The sequence below is a fragment of the Salvelinus namaycush genome, chromosome 13 (genome assembly GCF_016432855.1).
Source record: "Salvelinus namaycush isolate Seneca chromosome 13, SaNama_1.0, whole genome shotgun sequence".
NCBI classification, from domain to species: Eukaryota; Metazoa; Chordata; class Actinopteri; order Salmoniformes; family Salmonidae; genus Salvelinus; species Salvelinus namaycush.
This window is the reverse complement of record NC_052319.1, coordinates 3,269,213-3,296,025: the sequence shown is the minus strand read 5'-3', so window position 1 is coordinate 3,296,025 and position 26,813 is coordinate 3,269,213. Positions and strand designations below refer to the sequence as shown.

Here is a 26,813-nt window from a genome sequence, read left to right as displayed (position 1 = left end):
ACCTTCAATGTTATGTCATAATTACGTAAAGTTCTGGCAAATTAGTTCGCAAAGAGCCAGGCGGCCCAAACTGTTGCATATACCCTGACTCTGCGTGCAATGAACGCAAGAGAAATGACACAATTTCACCTGGTTAATATTGCCTGCTAACCTGGATTTCTTTTAGCTAAATATGCAGGTTTAAAAATATATACTTGTGTATTGATTTTAAGAAAGGCATTGATGTTTATGGTTAAGTACACATTGGAGCAATGACAGTCATTGATTGATTGTTTTTTATAAGATAAGTTTAATGCTAGCTAGCAACTTACCTTAGCTTACTGCATTCGCTAACAGGCAGGCTCCTCGTGGAGTGCAATGTAATCTATGCAAGATTGGATCCCCCGAGCTGACAAGGTTAAAGATCTGTCATTCTGCCCCGTTCCTAGGCCGTCATTGTGTTCTTAACTGACTTGCCTAGTTAAATAAAGATTAAATAAAGGTGTAAAAAAAAAAATGGCCATTCCGATTAATCGGTCGACATCTAATCAGGATGTCGTCGAGGTAAACAAAGACGAACCGGTTCAACATATCCCTAAGAGTGGCATTGATCAATGCTTGAAAGACTGCCGTTGAGTTCGATATTCCGAAGGTCATGACTAAATACTCAGTGACGACTAGGGGTGTTAAAGGCAGTTTTCCACTCATCTCCCTCCCTGATTCTCACCAGATTTTAAGGTCCAGTTTGGTGAAGTATTGGGCTCCTAGGGCCAACTCCAAGGTGGCGGACATCGGGTAGGGGGTAACGGTTCTTGATCCTAATCCTTTTCAGTCCTCTGTAATCGATGCAAGGACTGAAGTTTGGGTCAGAGACAGAGAGACAAGGGATGCGTTTAGACAGGCAGGTCTTCTGAACAATCACATTAGATATTTTCGTATCAGCTCTTTTTCAGAGCATATCTGATTGGTCAAAATACAAATTACTCAAAAAAATTACTGAATTGGGCTGCCTGTCTTAACGAAGCCATAGAAACCTGGACATGATCCAGCTGAAATGTTGCATCCTGTCAGTATTGATGTTGAATGGCATTAAATACACTTTTTTGTTCTCTCCCATCCCCTGTAGGTTTGTTGAACATGAGTGGAAATGAAACTCCAGCACACTGGTAGCACTATAGATGTGTGAGTATAACTTTTCCAGGTGAGTTGAACCTGCCTGTGGGTGCAGTGGGGATATTCCTGGGAGGTCTACTGATGAAGAGGTATAAGCTTGGCGTTGTGTCTGGAGCCCAGCTGTTTTTCGTCACCTCCTTCATGGCCTACCTCCTCCGTCTGCAGTCTGGCACTAAGTGTGACAACGTTCAGGTGGCTGGTCTGACCGTGTCCTACAACGGGTAAATATGACATCTGATTGGTTGGTTGGTTGGTGGGTTGATTAAAAACAAAAGTTTTGATCAGTGGAATATGAGGGAAAATTAGACCAAAACACACATGGGCTTGTGCCGGTGCTCCCTCTTATGGGAATATACAGTATGGTTGTTGCTGAGCCAGGATTCCTGGCTGTTTTGTCACTGTGCCTATGTCAATGATAGTTCAGCAACAATTATTTTAACATCATTATTACCAGCCATTTTCTCTGTTCCCCAGGTTCCCTGATGTACGATGGCAGCCTGTTGTCAGAGTGTAACAGAGACTACTCCTGCTTGGCTGGGGAGTGGGACCCTGTGTGTTCAGACAACGGCATCACCTACACCTCCCCCTGCCTCACAGGCTGCTCCAGCTTTACAGGTTACGGCAAGAACACGGTACCAATAGTATTAATGTACTGAGTGTACAAAACATTCACAGGGATGCTGGGCCATGTTCACTGTCTTCAACCCTCAAGAACCAGGGTGAATCTGGGTTCACCCAGATTCACCCTGGGCAAACACAACTTTTTACCTTTTTACTGGGCAAACACAACTTGCATTTGGTCATAAACTAGGCCGAAACGTTAATCTTTTAACCTTGCCTGAATAAAACAATGCTTTTTTTTAATAGTGAGCAAGAGTTGCGCTTTTTCCTTTTCTATGATGATTCAAATTTTTGGTTGCACCTCAACTCAACGTTGGTTGAGCGCCCTCTGTTTTTTTGTTGTCAAATAATACATTTTTCTTAAATGTACAAAGTAAATTTTTAAAAGCATTAAAATTGAGATGTTTCCCACTTATTTACACAACCTACTCCACACTGGCAAAGTGAAAGTTTATAGAAATGTTCTGATATTAAGTAGTAAACAGAAGAAAAGCAGAATTGAATCCAATCATAATGCAAATAATTTAATGGTCTATGGTTCAATCCCATTTCTGAAGGCCCGATGAATAATTAATATTGTTCCTCCTCTTCCTTGTGGCAGGCGCAGCAGCACACTGCCCTCCAAAGCCTGCAAAATAATCGCCGGACTGCCCTTTTCCTAGCTCTGCATGGAACATCCTGTGTCACGTCCTTGGTGACGTGTGGGGTGACATCCGGGATGACCACAGCAACATCCTCTGGAAAGGGAAAAAAGAGGAACAGAATGTAAACAAATGCAAACCGTAGGTTCTAAACACTGGCCAGTTGAAAGGTTCTGCTAAGATGTCATGACAAACGGCACCTGTCAGAGTGCTCTCTAAGTGTTACTCACCTGCTTGGATGTCAGCTGGCAGAGTGGCGAAGACAGCCATCGTGAGAGTCCTTTCTTCAGGTGTGACGTCCACAACCTCCAAGAGGGAAGAGATGGGCTCTGCCTCTGTATTAGGGGTGATGTCCACAACCTCCAGGTGGGAAGAAGCCGGGTCTGCCTCTGTTTTTGGGGTGATGTCCACAACCTCCAGCTGGGAACAAGCCGGGTCTGCCTCTGTCTTTGGGGTGATGTACACAAACTCCAGGTGGGAAGAAGCTGGGTCTGCCTCTGTCTTAGGGGTGATGTCCACAACCTCCAGGTGAGAAGAAGCCTGGTCTGCCTCTGTGTTAACGGTGGTGTCCACAACCTCCAGGTGGGATGAAGCCGGGTCTGTGTTATGGGTGACAACAACAATCCTGATGAGCTCTGCTATTACAAGGCAACAAGATGTCATCACAACAGGCATCTGTCAGAGTGCTCTCTATCATTGCTACTCACCTGTTTGGATGTCAGCTGGTAGTGTGGTGGAGACGGCCACCGTGAGGACAGGGGGGACTGGTAGGGTGGCTGCAGGGGCCTGGAAGCAGCTCTGCACCTCGTCCACCACAAAGGCACAGACCGAGCTCATATAAAAAGGGCTCTGGAGGTCATCCGTGGAGAAGGACTGACTGATTCTCCCGAGGATCGACCGCACAGAGTCAAAAGCAGCAGCCCGGGAGAAAGGGATGTGAGGGGAAGGGTCCTTTAGCATGCAGGAGAGCTTCTCCACTACGGCCGCCACCATACCCACGGCCATTCCGCTTATTAGGATTGGGTGCTCTGAATGGCCTTCCTCAGGCTGAAGCCACAGGGCCAGGAGAAGCCTGGGCACCACCTCCATCACCACCTGAGATGGGCTGAGCAGGTTGCTACGGGGCTCATTGGACTGCTCGCCCAGAATGCTCCTCACAGCTCTCTCCACGATGCTGTGGACTTTAGGATCGCTAAAATCAACAAAAAGGAGAAGACTAAGCTAAACGATGTGCAATGTGCTCACAGAGAACACTGTCTTAGTCTGCTTCTGCGTAGTTCCAGATGTGTAGATAAATGGATCAAGTCATATGCAGGGCAGTACATGGAACTAACATGTCAGCTGGCGAGGTGGAGTGCATGGAGCGGCGGAGCTTGCAGAAAGCCTCGTGCTCTATGTCCATCATTTTTAGGCAAGTGTTTACTTCCCAGGCCTGCAGTATGAAACAGGAAGTCCCTTTAGTGTAATTTCACAACATATCTATTCTGCTGTGCTAACTCGTTGTTGAAATGCTAGTAAAGAGCTCACTGACTTGTAGTATGTCTCTAACTCTCATTCTCTTACCAGCCGAGCGAGGTCGTTTCCCTCCCCCAGGGTTTCCTTCCACACCCTTCAAATAAAATACAGAGCAATTCAACTTTCCTGGCTTCTGATTTTTCTGTTGTTTATTTTACCCACACCTCCTGGAGTGCTGCTGGTGGCAGGGAATGGCAGTGAAGGTGAGTGCTGACGTGGTACTCACCTCTCCCTAAGGGATTTTTTGCTCTGAGACACCAGCCAGTTGCTCATGTGCTCCGTGGTGACATGGGGCGGGACCTGGCCTTGACTCTGGAGCAGCAGATAGTGGACCATGAGCTTCTTCTGCAAGATGAGGTAAGGTGTGAGACCGTGCCACGAAATACCATATCATGTGCTTTCAGAAGGGCCTCTCGCAACATTTCACAACTGCTCATGCGTCACAATTTGCAAGTGATATTAAGAACTCTTATGACCAACTTCTCTAAACTGTCTTTCTGTTGTTTATGTTTTTGTGGGATGAATCTTACCTGTTTATTGTAATATGTTTCCTCCCAGCAGGCCTGCAGAGTCTGGAAATAAAGGCTGCTTCTACAGAATTCCTTTGAAGATAATGAAAATAATGATGCTTTGTTATGCACATTATGCACAGGCATTTACAGTATGCTAAAATGAATTTGTCCAAAGATTACCTTTGTGGGACCATAAGTGAACTCCGGAATGCACAAAACCCTATCCATGGTAAGATGGGGAAGAAATGCAGCGCTATAGATATACGGGATGCTCTAGAGATAACAGGAATGACTTAAAGTCGCGAATGATCAATGACTGTGGAGTCGTCCAATATGCTGCACTTAGAATTGAGTTGTAGGCGATGTTTGGCGCAAAATAGAATGTCTACATTCTATTGCCATGGAGAAATGGAATGTGTAGAACCTGTATAAATGGGTATGCTTCTATGTCTTTATTTCGTGAAAGATGAAGCTCTTTATTATGTCATAATGTGTCTATGAGGACGTAGGAGCCCGTCCCGATTCATGACGCGATTATCCAGGTGCATGTTGCTTAGACCTACTAATCCAACCTTGGTTTACAAGTTAAATACATAGATTTGTATAGGCATATATAAACAATCAACCAAATCCATTTAAAGCAATGATTGTCAATTGAAAATGTGGTTGTTGTGTTATCCTGTTGTGCGCCTTGAGTGTCAGTCCCCTTAAGCACATTATTCCAATATTTCCGAGATCTGAATTGACCCAATGAACACGTTTGCAAAGATATTCGGTTAGAAATAAGAGTATGAATGACAATAAACGTATGACTTGGATTGTATGCATAATAGTGTAGTAAACAATATCGCTCAGCGTGGCAACTTTTGGTGTTAGGAAAGTATCCGTTATAAGTCTCCATGGCACGTATCACTTCGTTGTCTTGTTGGTAATAGTAAAAATGCATGACAGTCCGCATTGTAATGGTCTAACAGGTGTTTTTCATTTTGTTTCTCACATTAAACAGACATTTGAGAACGGAATTGCTTACAGTTGTACCTATGATGCACAGACACACTAAAGCTGTACAGATGTATTCCCTATTATTTACAAATCGAAAGATGTAACATTTTAAATTAATGTGGCAGAACAGTTTAGCATAGAGTTCCTGTGGGAGTCTTCTCCTTCAGTCTTTTTGCCTCCTAGGCCTCGTTTCTCATTACATGGAATTTCCCCAGTGCCAACTTCACATGAGATGGCCGCTGTCTACTGTCATGTGGGCCTGGATGACAGATATCGCTATGCCGATATTGCTGCTGTCCATGGTCCTGAAATATACAATCTTGGCTATTTGCATCGGTACGACCGTCCAAACTTGACCCCACACACATACACACACATTAATGCTAATCTCTCACACACTTTTGAACATTGCACAACCTGCAACAAGACACTAAAAGAGCATTTTATTCCAAGTGTGTTTGTGTTTGAATAAAGACCCGAAGAATGAAATCAATGTGTGGATGTTGATTGGACAATGTATATGTGCTTTGCAGAAGCCATTTTTTTTTTGCATTCCCTGTTGCGTGTATTTTACTGGAGTATGATCAGATTGCTTTGTTTAAACCAGAATGAAGATTTGGTCTGAGAAACTATGCCGATTATAGCATGATAGCTATTTTTATTTTAAATAAAGCAATGTTTATATGACCCCCTTTCAAAGAGTCGCTCATTTATCACTTTCTTGCAGATATACAGTGCCTTCAGAAAGTGTTCATACCCCTTAACTTATTCCTCATTTTGTTTTCTTACAGCCTGAATTCCAAATTGATTAAATTATAGTTTTTTATCATCTCACCCAGCTACAGACAATACCCCATAATGACAAAGTGAAAATATGTTTATTCATTTTTTCTCAAATGTATTGAAAATGAAATACAGAAATATCTCATTTACATAACTATTCACAATACATGTTAGAATCACCTTTGGCAGCGATTAAAGCTGTGAGTCTTTCTGGGTAAGTCTCCAAGAGCATTGCACCCCTGGATTGTACCATATTTGCAATATCACAATATATACAGTACCAGTCAAAAGTCTGGACACACCTACTAATTTAAGGGTTTTTCTTTATTTTTTCACCTTTTTACATTTTAGAATAATAGTGTAATGAAACAGGCAGGGAGCAAGTCTCGAACCCTCGACCTCCTAGCCCGAGGTCCGGCGCGCTATCGACTGTGCCGCAAAAGCATGCTCAAGCGGCAGAGTCGATTTCCGCGCTTATAAACACAGGGTCGTTACACTACTCCCTCCTTTCAAAGAGCGCGTCCTCGCGCTAGCTTGCGACTTTACGTCTTACAGGAACGCGCTCACCGGCCAAGCACACGCACTGTCGTGGATGCGAGGTCCGATCACTTCCGACACCAGTGTAATGAAACAGCACGGAGCAGGTCTCGAACCCTCGACCTTCTAGCCCGAGGTCCGGCGCGCTATCGACTGTGCCGCAAAAGCATGCTCGTGCGGCTGAGTCGATTTCCGCGCTTATAAACCCAGGGTTGTTACACTACTCTCTCCTTTCATAGAGCGCGTCCTCGCGCTAGCTTGCGACTCTACGTCTTACAGGAACGCGCTCACCGGCCAAGCACACGCACTGTCGTGGATGCAAGGTCCGATCACTTCTGACACCAATGTAATGAAACAGCAGGGAGCAAGTCTCGAACCCTCGACCTCCTAGCCCGAGGTCCGGCGCGCTATCGACTGTGCCGCAAAAGCATGCTCAAGCGGCAGAGTCGATTTCCGCGCTTATAAACCCAGGGTCGTTACAATAGTGAACATATCAAAACTATGAAATAGCACAATTGGAATCATGTAGTAAGCAAAAACGTGATAAACAAATCAAAATATATTTTATATTTGAGATTCTTCGAAGTAGCCATCCTTTTCCTTGATGACCGCTTTGCACACTCTTGGCATTCTCTCAAACCTTTTCATGAGGTAGTCACCTGGAATGCATTTCAATTAACAGGTGTACCTTCTTAAAAGTTAATTTTTGGAATTTCTTTCCTTCTTAAAGCGTTTGAGCCAATAGGTTGTGTTGTGAGAAGGTAGGGATGGTTAACAGAAGATAGCCCTATTTGGTAAAAGACCAAGTCCATATTATGCCAAGAACAGCTCAAATAAGCAAAGAAAAACAACAGTCCATCGTTACTTAAGACATGGTCAGTCAATATGGAAAATTTCAAGAACTTTGAAAGTTTCTTCTAGTGCAGTCGCAAAAACCATGAAGCGCTATGATGAAACTGGCTCTCATGAGGACTGCCACAGGAAAGGAAGACCCAGAGTAAGCTCTGCTGCAGAGGATAAGTTCAGTAGAGTTAACTGGACCTCAGATTGGAGCCCAAATAAATGCTTCACAGAGTTCAAGAAACACACACATTTCAACATGCATTGTTCAGAGGAGACTGCGTGAATCAGGCCTTCATGGTCGAATTGCTCAATTGAAACCACTACTAAAGGACGGACACCAATAATAAGAAGAGACTTGCTTGGTCCAAGAAACACAAGCAATGGACCATAGACTGGTGAAAATCTGTCCTTTGGTCTGATGAGTCCAAATTTGAGATTTTTTCCTTTCAATGTGTGTGTAAAGAATCCAGGGTGTTTAGTTGGGTATACTCTTCATTATATTGTTGAATGGTTTAAAATCCGTCAGACGCTGCTTTCAATTCATGGTGGCTCTGAATAAGTCTTGACTTAGACAGAGCTAGTTTTGTGACATATCCGGTCACAACTTGCAGACTTGTTTACGTGCTGCTGTGCGTTTTGTTGCTAACCTTACTTTGCTACCTGACAACTTTACGGTTTTTACTTTTTAATTTCCGTTTATATTTTTAGTTTTTCCCTCAGTCAACTTTTTTTTCATTCAACTTTTTCACTCCGGATGTTTTATCTGGACATGGTTCGTCAGGACCTCCAACAGCCGAAGCTAAGTAGTAATATTAACATGATGTCTTCTAATTGCAGTCGCTGTACTCATAATATACAGGAGAACGATCGCCTTACGGCGAGGATAGCTGTGCTGCAAGCCCAGCTTCAGACGCAATCGTTAGGCAAGGGTATTTTCAGTGTGTGAAAGGATGAAACAACGTCTGTGCCACCAGTAGTACAGATAGTAGTATAAATCCCCTCGGCCCCACAGCCGGACAACTTTCTCATGGCTTCTGGAGGGAAATGCTGTAGGAATGCTCAACCGGTGTCGCTCATTCAGCCAACAGAAACTTTCAACCGGTTCTCCTCATTAAGCAGCGAGTCGGAGTCTGAGGCCGAGCCTTCTCTGGTCTCTACTCCTCCCGTTACAGGGTCTGAGACGCCGAAGGCTCCCAGCATTAGCTCTGACAAATTGAAAACCCTAATCATTGGCGACTCCATTACCCGTAGTATTAGACTTAAAATGAATCATCCAACGATCATACACTGTTAACCAGGGGGCAGGGCTACCGACGTTAAGGCTAATCTGAAGATGGTGCTGGCTAATGCTAAAACTGGCGAGTGTAGAGAGTATAGGGATATTGTTATCCACGTTGGCACCAACGATGTTAGGATGAAAGAGTCAGAGGTCACCAAGCGCAACATAGCTTCAGCGTGTAAATCAGCTAGAAAGATGTGCGGCATCGAGTAATTGTCTCTGGCCCCCTCCCAGTTAGGGGGAGTGATGAGCTCTACAGCAAAGTCTCACAACTCAATCGCTGGTTGAAAACTGTTTTCTGCCCCTCCCAAAAGATAGAATTTGTAGGTATTTGGCCCTCTTTCTGGGACTCACACACAAACAGGACCCAGCCTGGCCTGTTGAGGAGTGACTGACTCCATCCTAGCTGGAGGGGTGCTCTCATCTTATCTACGAACATAGACAGGGCTCGAACTCCCTTGGCTCCACAATGAAATAGGGTGCAGGCCAGGCAGCTTAGTGGAGTCTGCCACTAGCACAGTCAGTGTAGTCAGCTCAGCTATCCCCATTGAGACTGTGTCTGTGCCTCGACCTAGGTTGGGCAAAACTAAACATGGCGGTGTTCGCCTTAGCAATCTCACTAGAATAAAGACATCCTCCATCCCTGCCATTATTGAAAGAGATTGTGATACCTCACATCTCAAATTAGGGCTACTTAATGTTAGATCCCTCACTTCCAAGGCAGTTATAGTCAATGAACTAATCACTGATCATAGTCTTCATGTGATTGGCCTGACTGAAACATGGCTTAAACCTGATGAATTTACTGTGTTAAATGAGGCCTCACCTCCTGGTTACACTAGTGACCATATCCCCTGCGCATCCCGCAAAGGCGGAGGTGTTGCTAACATTTACGATAGGAAATTTCAATTTACAAAAAATAAAATATGTTTTCGTCTTTTGAGCTTCTAGTCATGAAATCTATGCAGCCTACTCAATCACTTTTCATAGCTACAATTTACAGGTCTCCTGGGCCATATACAGCGTTCCTCACTGAGTTCCCTGAATTCCTATCCCACCTTGTAGTCATAGCAGATAATATTCAAATTTTTGGTGACTTTAATATTCACATGGAAAAGTCCACAGACCCACTCCAAAAGGCTTTCGGAGCCATCATCGACTCAATGGGTTTTGTCCAACATGTCTCCGGACCTACTCACTGCCACAGTCATACTCTGGACCTAGTTTTGTCCCATGGAATAAATGTTGTGGATCTTAATATTTTTCCTCATAATCCTGGACTATCGGACCACCATTTTATTACATTTGCAATCGCAACAAATAGGAGCAAGGAGCATCAAAGTTGTGCTATAAATTCCCAGACAACCCAAAGATTCCTTGATGCCCTTCAAGACACCCTCTGCCTACCCAAGGACGTGGACAAAAATCAGTTAACCACCTAACTGAGGAACTCAATTTAACCTTGCGCAATACCCTAGATTTAGTTGCACCCCTAAAAACTAAAACCATTTGTCATAAGAAACTAGCTCCCTGGTATACAGAAAATACACGAGCTCTGAAGCAAGCTTCCAGAAAATTGAAACGGAAATGGCGCCACACCAAACTGGAAGTCTTCTGACTAGCTTGGAAAGACAGTACCGTGCAGTATCGAAGAGCCCTCACTGCTGCTCGATCATCCTATTTTTCCAACCTAATTGAGGAAAATAAGAACAATCCGAAATTGATATTTGATATTGTCGCAAAGCTAACTAAAAAGCATCATTCCCCAAGAGAGGATGGCTTTCACTTCAGCAGTAATAAATTCATTAACTTCTTTGAGGAAAAGATCATGATCATTAGAAAGCAAATTACGGTCTCCTCTTTAAATCTGCGTATTCCTCCAAAGCTCAGTTGTCCTGAGTCTGCACAACTCTGCCAGGACCTAGGATCAAGAAAGACACTCAAGTGTTTTAGTACTAAATCTCTTGACACAATGATGGAAATAATCATGGCCTCTCAACCCTCAAGCTGCATACTGGACCCTATTCCAACTAAACTACTGAAAGAGCTGCTTCCTGTGCTTGGCCCTCCTATGTTGAACATACTAAACAGCTCTCTATCCAACGGATGTGTACCAAACTCACTAAAAGTGGCAGTAATAAAGCCTCCCTTGAAAAAGCCAAACCTTGACCCAGAAAATATAAAAAACTATCGGCCTATATCGAATCTCCCATTCCTCTCAAAAATTTTAGAAAAAGCTGTTGTGCAGCAACTCACTGCCTTCCTGAAGACAAACAATGTATACGAAATGCTTCAGTCTGGTTTTAGACCCCATCATAGCACTGAGACTGCACTTGTGAAGGTGGTAAATTACCTTTTAATAGCGTTAGACCGAGGCTCTGCATCTGTCCTCGTGCTCCTAGACCTTAATGCTGCTTTGGATACCATCGATCGCCACATTCTTTTGGAGAGATTGGAAACCCAAATTGGTCTACACGGACAAGTTCTGGCCTGGTTTAGATCTTATCTGTCGGAAAGATATCAGTTTGTCTCTCTGAATGGTTTGTCCTCTGACAAATCAACTGTAAATTTCGGTGTTCCTCAAGGTTCCGTTTTAGGACCACTATTATTTTCACTATATATTTTACCTCTTGGGGATGTCATTCGAAAACATAATGTTAACTTTCACTGCTATGCGGATGACACACAGCTGTACATTTCAATGAAACATGGTGAAGCCCCAAAATTGCCATCGCTGGAAGCCTGTGTTTCAGACAGAAGGAAGTGGATGGCTGCAAACTTTCTACTTTTAAACTCGGACAAAACAGAGATGCTTGTTCTAGGTCCCAAGAAACAAAGAGATCTTCTGTTGAATCTGACAAGGAATCTTGATGGTTGTACAGTCATCTCAAATAAAACTGTGAAGGACCTCGGCGTGACTCTGGACGCTGATCTCTCTTTTGACGAACGTATCAAGATTGTTTCAAGGACAGCTTTTTCCATCTGCGTAACATTGCAAAGATCAGAAATTTTCTTTTCAAAATTGATGCAGAAAAATTAATCCATGCTTTTGTTACTTCTAGGTTAGACTACTGCAATGCTCTACTTTCCGGCTACCTGGTTTAAGCACTAAATAAACTTCAGTTAGTGCTAAATACGGCTGCTAGAATCCTGACTAGAACCCCAAAATTTGATCATATTACTCCAGTGCTAGCCTCCCTACACTGGCTTCCTGTTAAGGCAAGCGCTAATTTCAAGGTTTTACTTCTAACCTACATAGCATTACATGGGCTTGCTCCTACCTATCTTTCCGATTTGGTCCTGCCATACATACCTACACGTACGCTACGGTCACAAGACGCAGGCCTCCTAATTGTCCCTAGAATTTCTAAGCAAACAGCTGGAGGCAGGGCTTTCTCCTATAGAGCTCCATTTTTATGGAATAGTCTGCCTACCCATGTGAGAGACGCAGACTCGGTCTCAACCTTTAAGTCTTTTTTGAAGACTCATGTCTTCAGTAGGTCCTATGATTGAGTGTAGTCTGGCCCAAGAGTGTGAAGGTGAACGGAAAGGCACTGGAGCAACGAACCGCCCTTGCTGTCCCTACCTAGCCGGTTCCCCTCTTTCCACTGGGATTCTATGCCTCTAACCCTATTACAGGGGCTGAGTCACCGGCTTACTGGTGCTCTTCCATGCCGTCCCTAGGGGGGGTGAGTCACTGACGTGGTCTTCATGTCTGGGTTGGCTGTTTGGCCCTGTCCGGGGGTATCATCGGATGGGGCAACAGTGTCTCCTGACCCCTCCTGTCTCAGCCTCCAGTATTTATGCTGCAGTAGTTTATGTGTCGGGGGGCTAGGGTCAGTCTGTTATATCTGGAGTATTTCTCCAGTGTCCTGTGTGAATTTAAGTATGCTCTCTCTAATTCTCTCTTTCTCTCTCTCTTTCTTTCTCTCTCTCGGGGGACCTGAGCCCTAGGACCATGCCTCAGGACTACCTGGCATGATGACTCCTTGCTGTCCCCAGTCCACCTGGCCGTGCTGCTGCTCCAGTTTCAACTGTTCTGCCTGCGGTTATGGAACCCTGACCTGTTCACTGTATTTGCTACCTGTCCCAGACCTGCTGTTTTCAACTCTCTAGAGACAGCAGGAGCGGTAGAGATACTCTCAATGATCGGCTATGAAAAGCCAACTGACATTTACTCCTGAGGTGCTGACCAGTTGCACCCTCGACAACTACTGTGATTATTATTATTTGACCATGCTGGTCATTTATGAACATTTGAACATCTTGGCCATGTTCTGTCATAATCTCCACCCGGCACAGCCAGAAGAGGACTGGCCACCCCTCATAGCCTGGTTCCTCTCTATGTTTCTTCCTAGGTTTTGGCCTTTCTAGGGAGTTTTTCCTAGCCACTGTGCTTCTACACCTGCATTGCTTGCTGTTTGGGGTTTTAGGCTGGGTTTCTGTACAGCACTTTGAGATATCAGCTGATGTAAGAAGGGCTATATAAATACATTTGATTTAATTTGATTTTGCCAAGGAAAGTGAAAAGGACTGAGGGAAAGTAAAATGGAAAATACATGGAAAGGAACATGGAAGAACCTCAAAGAACATTGCATTTTCAAGTTCATGTAACATCAAACATAACATCAAATTGCATCTTATATTCCTGCCCTTACAGAAAAACCACATGATTTCAACTTACATTTTATGTGAAATCATGTGAAAACATGTTTTGGAACATAACGTGATCACATTTTCACATGTGTAGTTTAATGTAATCACATGTTGCTTTACATGTTATCACATTATCTTCACATAAGATTACATGAAAACATGTTTTTGGAACGCTTCCTGTGTTCACATGTGAAATTCATGTGGTTTTTGCATTTCTGACTGGATAGGATGGGTGATTCAGCAGAGGACAGAGCGAAGCTGACCAGCCAACAGGAACTGTGTCCCTGACAAGCAGGCCACCAAACGCCCTGCAGTTCCACACTCAAGGTTCTTAATAATGCTTTAAAATGCACATGTACGATTGTGCATGTGTAATGGGTTGAAAACAAAGTCACTAAAAACAGACACCCATTTATTATACCCCCCCCCCCCCCCCCCCCCAATTTGTTTATGTATTTTTCTTAATTAATATAAATTGTATTTTCTACATACTTTAGCGTTAGCCGTCCATCAGGCCAATAGATGGCGCTGCTGCACTGTTGTAGCAGGAGAAACATTAAGTTCTGGCCAAGCGCTCACCATTCTGCAAAATAATGATCAGAACTTCACAGAGGTAAACTGCGTCTGTTCTTTTTACTATTACAGATATGTAAAATAACATCCAAACGTTCAAATATATAAACAATATGTAATAACATGCTATTTAACTACTTTGTCAAGATATTATCACGTTAGGAAAGGTTTTGTTTTGGCTTTGTGTCGAACTGAGTGAGAGATGAACGTGATTTACATTGAGTCAGATTATATGTTAGCTTGATGCTAGCTGAGGTAAAAAACGATTTACGAGTCACAGAGACAATGTTTACTGAGTAGCTTACTTGTACTGGATTTTGTCTAGGAGATTTTTTTATAAAGAATCCATTTGTTATGGATTTCTGAGTTGGTTTTACATGTTATTGGTTTTGTGTAAAATTGTGCTCACTAGCTGATAAACTGGCCGAGCATGCTCAGTCTGGTGGACTTTTAGTGTATACAGTGAGAGAGATACCATTTTCTGGAGGTGCCACTATCTTAAAGCTGAATGTATTGTTGTCACTTTTCAATAGAGGTAGCGGTAAATAGAAAAACATTCAATTATTTATGTTTTCATATATAGGTGTTTCTATTGTATGAATGTGAAATACATTGTGGTTTTCATGTGAAACCATACACTAAGACGGGGTTCTTTGTGGAACACACGGACAAACACACACACTAATGTTCTCTCTTGTGTTTGTCAGCAGTTCATCGTGGCCCTGTGGTTCGCCTCCTTCACCAAAGCTCTGTCAGGGACCTACATGAAGAGTGCCATCACTCAGAGAGACACTTTGACCTTTCCAGCTCTCTCATCGGACTCATAGACGGCAGCTTTGAGATGGGTATCAACAATAACATTGAGTTGCTTGAGAATTCATGTAGTAAAAAACAGATACAGACTACAGTATGATCCATTTTGTTTTGTGGTTCAATCAGAGTCTGCTCTCAATACTGTCCAGTTTTATAGTTGTTCCGATTAATTGATTGACTGGCATTTGTCCATGACTCTACTGTCTAACCCCTAACATTGTTTTATTTGATGCTATGTTGTTGCAGCCTAGTATCCAAACTGATATGCCATTTTTAGTTTAAAAAAAAACAGTGTTTATAATTTGCGATTCCTGACTACTGTAGTGTTGTGGTTTCTTGCAGGTAACCTGCTGTTCCTGGCTGTGGTCAGCCATTTTGGGGGCAAAGCTGCTATGCTCATTGCTAGGCTCATTGCTATGGGCTGTTTCCTCATGGCTGTAGGATCCTTCCTCACAGGCCTGCCACACTTCTTCATGGGACGGTAAAACAACTGAAATACTGGTTAAACTTGTGCTTGTAGAGATACTCCAATGCGGAGGATAGTTTCACTTTAGAAATAAAGAAATGTATCCAGTTGTTGATTAATCTCAGTTAACTTAGAACTAAAGTCTTGCGTAATTGGTCAGCTGCTTGATTATGTTTTGGGGCCATACATGTTAAGAGAAGGTATTGAGAGATGCTATAACTGTGACGTGGTAAGGTTGGACCCAGGTGCAAAGAAAACCAGAAGATGAAGCAGTGGTTCCAACCAGTGTCTCCACCCCTCAAGGGCCCACTTAACTGCCATGAGCTCCCGGTTGCCTACATCGTAGTTGCCTTCCGCTGGTCGAGAACCGCTTGGAGAGAAAGGCGCATGGGTGCAGTTTCTTGTCCTCCTCGTTCCACTGTGAAAGGACCGCACCAGCTCCGGTGTCCGAGGCGTCCACCTCTACCACAAAGGGAAGAGTAGGATCAGGATGAACGAGGATGGGTCCGGAGGTGAAACGTCCCTTGAGCTCTATGAATGCCCTGTCAGCCTCGGGATTCCTGCAAAAACCTGCTTGAGTGAGGTGGGACAGGGCTGTATGTGTTCCGGAAGGGTTTTTGGAGAAGATCAGGATGTTGTCGAGGGTAAACAAAGACGAACCGGTTCAACAAATCCCTAAGAGTGTCATTGATCAATGCTTGAAAGACTGCCGGTGAGTTCGATATTCCGAAGGTCATGACTAAATACTCAGTGACCACTAGGGGTGTTAAAGGCAGTTTCCCACTCATCTCCCTCCCTGATTCTCACCAGATTTTAAGCGTTGCGGAGGTCCAGTTTGGTGAAGTATTGGGCTCCTAGGGCCAACTCCCAGGCGGCGGACATCGGGTAGAGGATAACGATTCTTGATCATAATCCTTTTCAGCCCTCTGTAATCGATGCAAGGACTGAAGTTTGGGTCAGAGACAGAGAGACAAGGGATGCGTTTAGACAGGCAGCCCAATTATGATGTTTTTTCCACCACTCTTTTGAACAATCACATTAGATATTTTCATATTTTCAGAGCATATCTGATTGGTCAAAATACAAATTACTCAAAAAATTACTGAATTGGGCTGCCTGTCTCAACGAAGCCATAGAATCCTGGACATGCTCCAGCTGAAATGTTCCATCCTGTCAGTATTGATGTTGAATGGCATTAAATACACTTTTTTTGTTCTCTCCCATCCCCTGTAGGTTTGTTGGAACATGAGTGGAAATGAAACTCCAGCACACTGGTAGCACTATATATGTGTGAGTATAACTTTTCCAGGTAAGTTGAACCTGCCTGTGGGTGCGGTGGGGATATTCCTGGGAGGTCTACTGATGAAGACGTATAAGCTTGGCGTTGTGTCTGGAGCCCAGCTGTCTTTCGTCACCTCCTTCATAGCCTACCTCCTCCTCCCTCTGCAGTCTGGCACTAAGTGTGACAACGTTCAAGTGGCTGGTCTGACCGTGTCCTACAACGGGTAAATATGACATCTGGTTGGTTGGTTGGTTGGTGGGTTGATCAAAACTAAAGTTTTGATCAGTGGAATATGAGGGAGAGTTAGACCAAAACACACATCAAAATCAATTCAAATGTATTTATTTAGCCCTTCTTACATCAGCTGATATCTCAAAGTGCTGTACAGAAGCTCATCCTAAAACCCCAAACAGCAAGCAATGCAGGTGTAGAAGCACAGTGGCTAGGAAAAACTCCCTAGAAAGTCCAAAACCTAGGAAGGAACCAGGCTATGAGGGGTGGCCAGTCCTCTTCTGGCTGTGCCGGGTGGAGATTATAACAGAACATGGCCAAAATGGGCTCGTGCCGGGGCTCCCTCTTGTGGGATTATACAGTATGGTTGTTGCTGAGCCAGGATTCCTGGCTGTTTTGCCACTGTTATTTTAACATCATTATTACCAGCCATTTTCTCTGTCCCCCAGGCCCCCTGGTGTACGATGGCAGCCTGTTGTCAGAGTGTAACAGAGACTGCTCCTGCTTGGCTGGGGAGTGGGACCCTGTGTGTTCAGACAACGGCATCACCTACACCTCCCCCTGCCTCGCAGGCTGCTCCAGCTTTACAGGTTACGGCAAGAACACGGTACCAATAGTATTAATGTACTGAGTGTACAAAACATTCACAGGGATGCTGGGCCATGTTGACTCCAATGCTTCCCACAGTTGTGTCAAGTTGGCTGTATGTCTTTTGAGTGGTGGACCGTTCTTGATACACACGGGAAACTGTTGAGTGTAAAAAAACCAGCAGCGTTGCAGTTCTTGACACAAACTGGTACCCCTGGCACCTACTACCATATCCCGTTGAAAGGCACGTAAATATTTTGTCTTGCCCATTCACCCTCTGAATGGCACACATACACAATCCATGTCTCAATTGTCTCAAGCCTTACAATATTTTTTAAAACCTGTCTCCTCTTCTTTATCTACACTGATTTAAGTGGATTTAACTAGTGACATCCATACGGGATTATAGCTTTGACCTGGATTCACCTGGTCAGCATGTCATGGAAAGAGCAGGTGTTCTTAATGTTTTATACACTCAGTGTAACTCATGGCACTGAAATAAGTTATTTTCAACCATTAATTGGGGCCTTGTTGAGGCCTTATCTAGGTACGGTAAGTAATTGCTGATTGACAATAAAGTATTATTTTGATGTATGGAAAAAATATGGTATGCAATTCCTATGTAGAGAAGGTTCTCTCTGGTAGTTGTTCAATATGACTTGTAAAAAAGATGTTTAATCTCAATGTGACTCCCTGTTTAAATAAAAGTTAAATACAATTTAAAAAACATCAACACAAACACAGGATATGGGGCGACACATGGTATCACATCATTACATACTAGGCCCTACTTCACCTGCATTCCAGCACCATTCCAGCATCTGGAATTGACTCAACATGTATGAGGTGGGGGATCAATACATGTGGGGGAAGAGGTGTCTGTCGAATGTATGATTCTGATATGTACAGGTAAGTTCATTGTGTGTGTGGGGCGGTTGGCGTCCATGTTTGTGTCCGTACTCTGAGGTGTGTTTGAATATGAATGAGCAGCAGTGTTGTGATGTGTCCTATCCCGTCCTTGCAGAGTGATCTTCCTTGGCCTCATCACATGTCTCAGTGGCTCCTCCTTAGGAGGGAGGGGGACACCACCACGGGACAGCCCCCACACTCATCGCTAGAGATCGAACTTCAGACTCCCTCCAAAACCACTGAACCCCGCAACACACCGAAAGAGATTAAGGTGCACACCCTTAGAGGGAGCCGGAACAGGATAACTCCCTCCAAACTCACAAACATTTCGTTTTTGCAGAGGGGTGTTGTAACGGGCCTAATACAGTTGTATTCCAGCCACTAGGGGGTACTCTGGTGAAGCCCATGGGAAATAAAGAAATATAGTGAATTGGGAAGAGTAAGAATGAAAAACTAAAGAAAGACTATAAACGGCTGTTACCTGTGCTAACATGATTAAAAGTGAAGTAAACTACTTTTCGCGTTGTAGTTTATATGATAAACTCATTGGAAGGGTAACATGTACAGGTTGTACATAAATGGGCATAAACACGTGACACAGAAAATAAAAATATTGACATTTAGGAATTCAAAATGCATCTAAAAATATTTCGTTCTGTGTATGGAATACATTAGAAAATGTAGTTGAAAAAAAAAAAAATATGTATAAAATATACTTGTCTGTACAGTAAGTAAATGTAGGAAATCCAAAATGCACAAAAATGTTTTTGTAATGTCTAAAATAAAATATGTGTATAATATATACTTGTCTGTAACGTAAAGCAATGCAGAAGCAATAAGCATTGTAAATGATGATAGAACACATCAAATTAATGTGAACATGAGGACACAAAGGAGAAATTTTATTAAAATATCATCTTTTAATACATTTTTAATGCTGAAAAAATCTATGTATGGCAAATCCACTCTGGACAAATGGCCTGTTGGACAAAAATAAAAAATAGTTCACATCCTTGCTACTTCAGCCATTTGCTATGTTAAAATAAAGTCTCAGTTAATGATGAATGGATACAATTTGGAAGGATTTTCCAGAGTCGTACCTCAGTAGGGTAGAGTGTCAGATGGCACAACCATTGGTGCCATTGTAACGGATGTGAAATGGCTAGCTAGTTAGCGGGTACGCGCTAGTAGCGTTTCAATCAGTTACGTCACTTGCTCTGAAACCTATTAGTAGTGTTGCCCCTTGCTCTGCAAGGGCCGTGGCCTTTGTGGAGCGATGGGTAACGATGCTTCGTGGGCGACCGTTGTTGATGTGTGCAGAGGGTCCCTGGTTCGCGCCCGTGTCGGGGCGAGGGGACGTACTAAAGTTATACTGTTACACCATGAGGTCAAAGTGTGAAGGAGGGAGCAAGCCAGAGAGCTGTCTAGGAAGCAGTCCAGGCCCATGGCTTGGAGGCTTTGAGTTGGTCCCATCATTGTAATGCATTGTAGGGTATCTGCTGCCTCATAGACCTGCTGGTAGTGGGAAAGGTGTTAACAAGAGACCACCAGGGACATCTATGATCAGCTGACACAGTCTTGATTAAACCACATGTATTCTAAAGCAGGTGGTGGTACACACTTGTTCTGTAAAACACATCAACACATTTTCCAAATTGTTAGTAATATTATCACAGTTGAAATACAATGATTGAAAACTGTTTTTAATTTCATTGAATTTAAGTGTGTACCTCAGCCTTGGGCTCAGTTTTGTTAACCCATCTGTGCAGAGTTGGATCCCAGACAATCTGAGGAAGAAGATATTAGCAATGTGAAGCAAGCCACAAATGTTTTATTCTTTTATCCACTCAATTGTCTCTACATAGAATATAGTGTTAATAACCAGTTGCTTACAGATCTGTCTTTGTCCTCAGGTAGATGAACCTCCTTATTAACTCTTCCACTCCCAAAGACCCAGCTGAGCCAGCCTCCACTGTTATTGTGAACAGCAGGGGTCTCGGGCTCAGCCACCGGCCGGCTGCCAGTCTGGCACTGAGGGTTGGCCTCGGAGTGTTCCGGCTTGGTGATGGACATCATAGCAGGATGCTCAACATATCTAAGTCGGACATCTGTAATAAGTGGGAAAAGTCAGGCCACTCTGCTCATGTCACCACACAGAACAATTACTAGATGACAGGTAGGAATGTCTCGCTCTTATACTCTGTTACAACCCAATCTTAACCTACACGCAGTCACAGGGATTACTGGGAGGTTACTCCAGGACTCTGCCATCGCATTGTTTTGGTTGCAAAATCAACAATTCCTTGCATATTATGTGAGGGCTTGCAAATTTGACCAATCACCAAACTATTTCTGCATAAAATAGTCACATCACAATATTATCGCATAGAACTGACCTATTACCACACGTCACACGTCAACACAGTTTTTTCCCTTGTCAGCGCATTTTTGCAACAAATTGGACAAAACAATTGCATATTGCTCTGCAAAATGTCACAATTGTCGCTGTACAATCTAGCATATTTATCAGCTAATATCAAAAAAATCCATGCGAAATCCTGGAGAGATTCATCGGAGTATGAAAATGTATACACTCACTACTGTAAGTCGCTCTGGATAAGAGCGTCTGCTAAATGACTAAAATGTAAAAGTAAAATGTAGCTAAACCTGTTTTATGTAGAAAATGCATGAACGTATTACAGCTATACACTCACATGAGCCATACATTTAAACTATCACAACTATTTCTCACGCTATCACAATGGTAATTTCTTTACTAATTAGGTAAGGTTAAGTGACCTCTTCTCTTGGAATAGAAATCCACAGGTGGAGTACACGCTCCACCATCCCATTTCCAGAGTGGTGCCACCATGGGGATGATGGGAGGTGGTTGTGGATGATTGTTTCCAATCTTCACAGGGACACTGGTTGTGAGGAAGATCTGCTCCCTCTGTGCAGGGACACTGGCTGTTTGGAGGATCCCCTCACTCTGTGCAGGGACACTGGCTGTTTGGAGGATCCCCTCACTCTGTGCAGGGACACTGGCTGTTTGGAGGATCCCCTCCCTCTGTGCAGGGACACTGGCTGTGAGGAGGATGTCCTCCCTCTCTTCAGGGATGAGGCCTGATGCTCGGAGGATCTCCTCCCTCTCAGCACGGACACTAGCCTTTGGGACAATTCCCTCCCTGTGCGCAGGGACGCTGGCCATTGGGACGATTCCCTTCCTCTGCGCAGTGACACTGGCCATCAGGAGGATCAACTCCTTTTTGTGCACGGGATGAGGCCTGATGCTCGGAGGATCTCCTCCCTCTGCGCAGCGATGCTAGCTGCACAGAGAAATCCCTCCCTCTGTGACGGGGATGAAGCCTGATGCTCAGAGGATCCCCTCCCTCTGTGCAGGGAGGAGGCCTGATGTTCGGAGGATCTCCTCCTTCTGTGCAGTGATGCTAGCTGCTGAGAGAATCCCCTCCCTCTGTGCAGGGACACTGGTTCTTTGGAGGATCCCCTCCGTCTGTGCAGGGACACTGGCTGTTTTGAGAATCCCCTCCCTCTGTGCAGGGACACTGGCAACTTCGGTTGCTGTGATGATCTGCAGGTATAATATAGAGCATATAGTCATTCCCTAAAAAATCGACCACTTGGAATCTATAACATCATTGACACATACACTGAGTGTATTAAACATTAAGAACACCTTCTCTTTCCGTGACATAGACTAATCATGTGAAAGCTATAATCCCTTATTGATGTTAATTGTTAAATCTTCTTCTCAGTGTAGATGAAGGGGAGGAGACAGGTTAAAGATTGATTTTTAGACAATTGAGACATGGATTGTGTATGTGTGTCATTCAGAGGGTGAATGGGCAAGACCAAAGATTTAAGTCCCTTTGAACAGAGTATGGTAGTAGGTGCCAGAAGCACCAGTTTGTGTCAAGAACTGCAATGCTGTTGGGTATCAAGAATGGTCCACCACCAAGGGAGGGGGGGGGGCAACTCAATAGGAAGGTGTTCTTAATGTTTTGTTCACTCAGTGTAGATCAATCCCTAGCATATACTTTCATTTGTATGTGTACTGATACTGTAAATACACAAATTATATTAATGTTATCTACAATATATTATAATATCGTAAGCCTCCCTGCTGCAGGGGCTTTTCCTCCTACAATTTTGAGCTGATTTTCTTCACTTTAGCAGTGTGCTTATTTTGTATCTTTGTTCAATTTCACATTTATTGTTTGGAATGGCACTGTTACTACAGCATTTGATGTAAGTATGTAGGGCAATTACCCATAATGCTCACTGACTGAACATCCAAAATTACCATGGCAATTATTGACGCATTCACTTGAAACTTGGAACCTCAGAGTTAAAATTAATGTAAGAAATTAGCGTAGAGCTTCCTAATGGTTGATTCTGATACTTCACAAGTGGGAAACTTGAAATCATCATTCCATAACGAGTTAGCGAGTCAGAAATGTCAGAATTTCCTAGTTCCGACTTGAAGGGCCTTCTATGATGTAGGGCAGGTCAGTAACCAATTATTTTACTGTGCCCAGTCGCACACAGACTTTTATGGTCACACAAGTTGCCACCGGTGGATTCAAAATGAGTAGCCTAACAATTATTTACATGGCCCCAGGTACATTTGCAACCAAATTATTTTTCTGTGAGAAATCAATAATAGTTGCACACATAGGGTAATAGTCAGCAATTGACAGTGAGCAATGAGCAAGATAAGCATAGATGGGAAGTTGACAATAGCTTATTATTAGTGTAAATAAATTGTATTTCTATGGTTGCAGTCCTCAAAGATTGGAATTGAATTAATCAGATCCAATGATTTACCGCCCGTAGGGTGGGGTACCGCTAGTCATCATTATTATAATCACCATCATCACCATACCATCATAGACTTATTCTTCTGTATCTGAGACTCATCCGACGCTACCTTAGATATGGCAGTCTGCAACTCAATACACTGCCCCTGCATGGTGTTCAGCGTCCCCTGCATGTGGTTAATCGACTGCTTAACATCGTTCAGCAGGATCTGAATCTCAAGCCTGCAAGAAATCAGGCGGTTCAACATACTGAGGTGACGAGAGGCTTCAGACCATGCCCATTGGACCATCTTTAGGATTATTTCTCACGTAACACCAATCTTATTAGGAATGTAACTTTGTGCAGAAGATGTTACTATAGTGTTATTTAGAAGAAAAAAAGTGTACTTTGTCAGGTGCCAAAAGGATGACGGGATGTCTCCCTGCTCCAGTGAGCTCTGCTGGCAGGTCTTGCTCACTGTTGGAGGAACGGGAGCCAAATTAGAGGAAAAATATCTATGGTTGTTCGGCAATGAAACATTCATGGCATAATGGGGATTGTCCTTCCCTGTGAAAAGAATAACAGCTGGGGTTTACTTTCCCACTTTTAGATAATGTAATACAATCTTTAAACCCATCAGAAGTGTAGTGCTTACCTCCATTAAAATATTGGTCCATGTTATTTATGGCTGCATTGTCCCAATGTTGACCACTAGTTCCAACTTGTGATGAGAAGGTCTTGATGAAACGATCAAGTCAACATTTTGTTAGAGATTTCAAAGATAGCATTAACAATTGTACATGAGACAGTGTGTATGTAAAAAAAAGTCTGGTGTGTGAGTACTCACATGAAAGGTATCCATGATTCTAGATTAAGCCAATCATGTATGTGATTACCATCCTATGGGTCAGGAGCTGGAATGATTGCTACACAGCTTTCAGGTGACTTTATGTCTTGGGCCTGGATGAATAATTGAAATACAAGTAATATTGTGAATTTGTGATGCATAATTGCCATTGTAATTTGGAATATTCCATCAGTTATTTGTTTTGACAGTCAAAACAACTAACTCTTAAGATTAAAAACTTGACTTGAGTAACTTGAGTTGACGGAAATAGCAACTTTATATTCTGACCTAGACACTGACTTGTGCAATGCCTAATGTATAATCTATGCATGTTATTGGCTCATCATAGTATATAGCAGAGGGTCTCATAGTCCAAAAACAGCATTGGCCATTGGACTACTCAGTCAAAACAACTAACTTTTACGATTAATTACTTGACTGGAGTAACTTGAGTTTGGACCTAAAACATTAAAAGTAGGCTATAGCTTGACGCATATCCTTACCTTGTGGACAAGCGTATCCAAAAGGCCTATCCAGTCGTGCGTGAAGATACCTTTAGGCAGATAAAAGCGCGGTACGGGTTGAGACACGCTCAGTATTGTGAATCTGTAACACTGATATAAAAGCACGTTTTCGTTTATAATTTACACTGTAGAATGACCTGCAAGCCAATCAGAATCTAGTTTTAAACAATACCGTGGGTTCCATGGAACGTCACATACATATTAGGCCACTTGCGTCACAGATTACAGTCACTGAACATGGGTTTAATAGCTATATTGGCTATATGTACAGGATATGCACATCGTATTGAATTGTGATTACATTTACTGCACCACTGTAATTATGTAGCCTAATCCTATGAGGATCATATGTGAAATGTCAGAATCATGGCACATGAAAACATAATGAAATTCACTGTGACACAATATCCATGTAATTTCAATTAAATTACGTTGAACCAACGTGGAATAAACATTGAATTGATGTATGTGCCCAGTGGGAAGTGATCAATTCGAAATGATTGAATACATACATTATTACAAAGAAAGAGATACAAAAATTGCTTCGAAAAGCTCGAAAAAGTCTAATTTCCCTGGGCCACCCAAAAGTAAAATGTATGTACGCATTACTGTACATCGTTTTGGATGAAAGCGTCTGCTTTCAAATATCTGACTCTCACACATATTTACAATCTTGCGATGTTTATTTCTGGCGCTTTCACGTTTGCGGGATTTTGTGAAGCAAATGATGCGCAGGAGAGCTCCATGACATGAAATCAGTGACATGGTCAAGATGGCGACATGAGAGGGTGTAACATTTCTAGCTGAGGAACAATTTTAGCGGTTTCTCACAAAGTTTATAGTTTTAGACTGCAGTTGCAATTTGTTTTGGGGGGTTTTTTTCACAAAAAAATGATATCTAACCATACAATGAATCATTTTGTAATTAATCAAACCATTGACATATATTTTTGACGATTTCCAACGAACAAGCTAACTATCGAAAAGTTTCAGCGTGTGTAGTTAAGTTAGACTGCTAACGTCTTTATAGCTAGTAGCATGTAATCAGGACATAACCAAACTGTTGCTGAGATGATGGATGTTGAAACTTCCAAGGAGAAAATAGGCATTGTTGAAACTCACTCATATGCTTGCAGTGTAAAAAAGGGGGGTGAATGCGATTCATACCCGAATACCCCAACCAAGGAGCAACTTCCAAAGAAGCTGAGAAGTGAACCATCAATGAGCCAGCTACAGGACAACATCGTCCGCATCCTCACGGCTAAAATCAAAGAGAGCGCAGACGACATCATGGATTTGGTGTAAAACAACACTATCAGTATCGTTAACCTGAAGAAATCGATTGATTTCAGTGCTGAGGAAGTAAATACTCTGAAGCAGCAGAACGCAACATTGAACATTCAGGTTGCAAAGCAGGAGAAGAAACTCACTGAAATGGAGTCAAAGGTAAAGTATAGTCGGAGATAGAGTCTTCGAATTTATGGAATAGCAGAACAATCTGCTGAGAACATCAAAGCAAGAGTGAAGGACATTTGCAGGGCAATAGTCCCGGAGGAGGAGTGAAATGTTGTTGCAGGTTCTCTGGATGTAGTGCACCGCCTGGGTAGGCTGAGAGATGGGGAAAACAACCAGCCACCACGACCAGTGATCATGAGATTCATCTCCAGGACTGCGAGGGATATGGCATGGAAAAGTGCAAAGAAAAATGACGATTTAAAGAAGAACAACCTGAGGATCTGACAGCATTTGACAAAGAAGCTCAGAATCGTCTGTGGCCGATAATTGAGAGAGCAAGTAAGGAAGGGAAAAGTGCATACTTTGCGGGAGCTAAGGCTTTGGTAATGGAAGGGAAATTCACGCTGACGCCTAGTTTGTTGACTGCTGGACTTATCAAGTGAGTTGTGCAGGACTGAGTTTTATTTGCTGATATGATAAAAACGTTATATTTCTTGAGGAATGAGCATTGTTTGTGTGTGCCAAACTTTTAAGTAACTATTTTATTTAGAGACATTGACAGGAAAATAAGTAAAATGATGTCTAAATTTCCATTGGCCAAAGTAATATGGGGTGGAGATTTTAATACAGTATTACATGATAATCTAGATAGATGGCCTCCTAAGGATAGCAATTCTGTTTGTGAGATAAGGAATATATGTCTAAGGTTAGGTGTTTTAGATATTTGGAGACATAAGAACCCAGATAAGATTATGTTTACATGGAG

At 42.9% G+C, this 26,813-nt stretch overlaps 2 protein-coding genes and 1 long non-coding RNA gene across 3 annotated transcripts; 1 reads left to right on the top strand and 2 right to left on the bottom strand.

Annotated features, from left to right (window-relative positions):
* The first annotated feature begins 1,101 nt into the window (after positions 1 to 1,101).
* Positions 1,102 to 18,588, top strand: LOC120058180. The gene is made up of 3 exons (XR_005477987.1): positions 1,102 to 1,373; positions 17,356 to 17,513; positions 18,519 to 18,588. It is a non-coding gene; the product is annotated as an uncharacterized LOC120058180 (long non-coding RNA).
* Positions 2,288 to 3,837, bottom strand: LOC120058178. The gene is made up of 4 exons (XM_039006656.1): positions 3,749 to 3,837; positions 3,122 to 3,606; positions 2,645 to 3,013; positions 2,288 to 2,510 (listed from the first exon to the last, which is right to left on the bottom strand). Exons 1-4 carry the CDS (start codon positions 3,817 to 3,819, stop codon positions 2,344 to 2,346), a joined length of 1,092 nt encoding a protein of 363 aa, XP_038862584.1. The 5' UTR covers positions 3,820 to 3,837; the 3' UTR covers positions 2,288 to 2,343.
* Positions 18,589 to 19,966: 1,378 nt separating the features above from the next.
* LOC120057730 (protein transport protein Sec16A-like) lies at positions 19,967 to 20,588 on the bottom strand. The gene is made up of 3 exons (XM_039006210.1): positions 20,297 to 20,588; positions 20,134 to 20,190; positions 19,967 to 20,029 (listed from the first exon to the last, which is right to left on the bottom strand). The coding sequence occupies exons 1-3, from the start codon at positions 20,477 to 20,479 to the stop codon at positions 19,967 to 19,969; spliced, it is 303 nt and encodes a 100-aa protein (XP_038862138.1). The 5' UTR covers positions 20,480 to 20,588.
* Between the last annotated feature and the right edge of the window lie 6,225 nt (positions 20,589 to 26,813).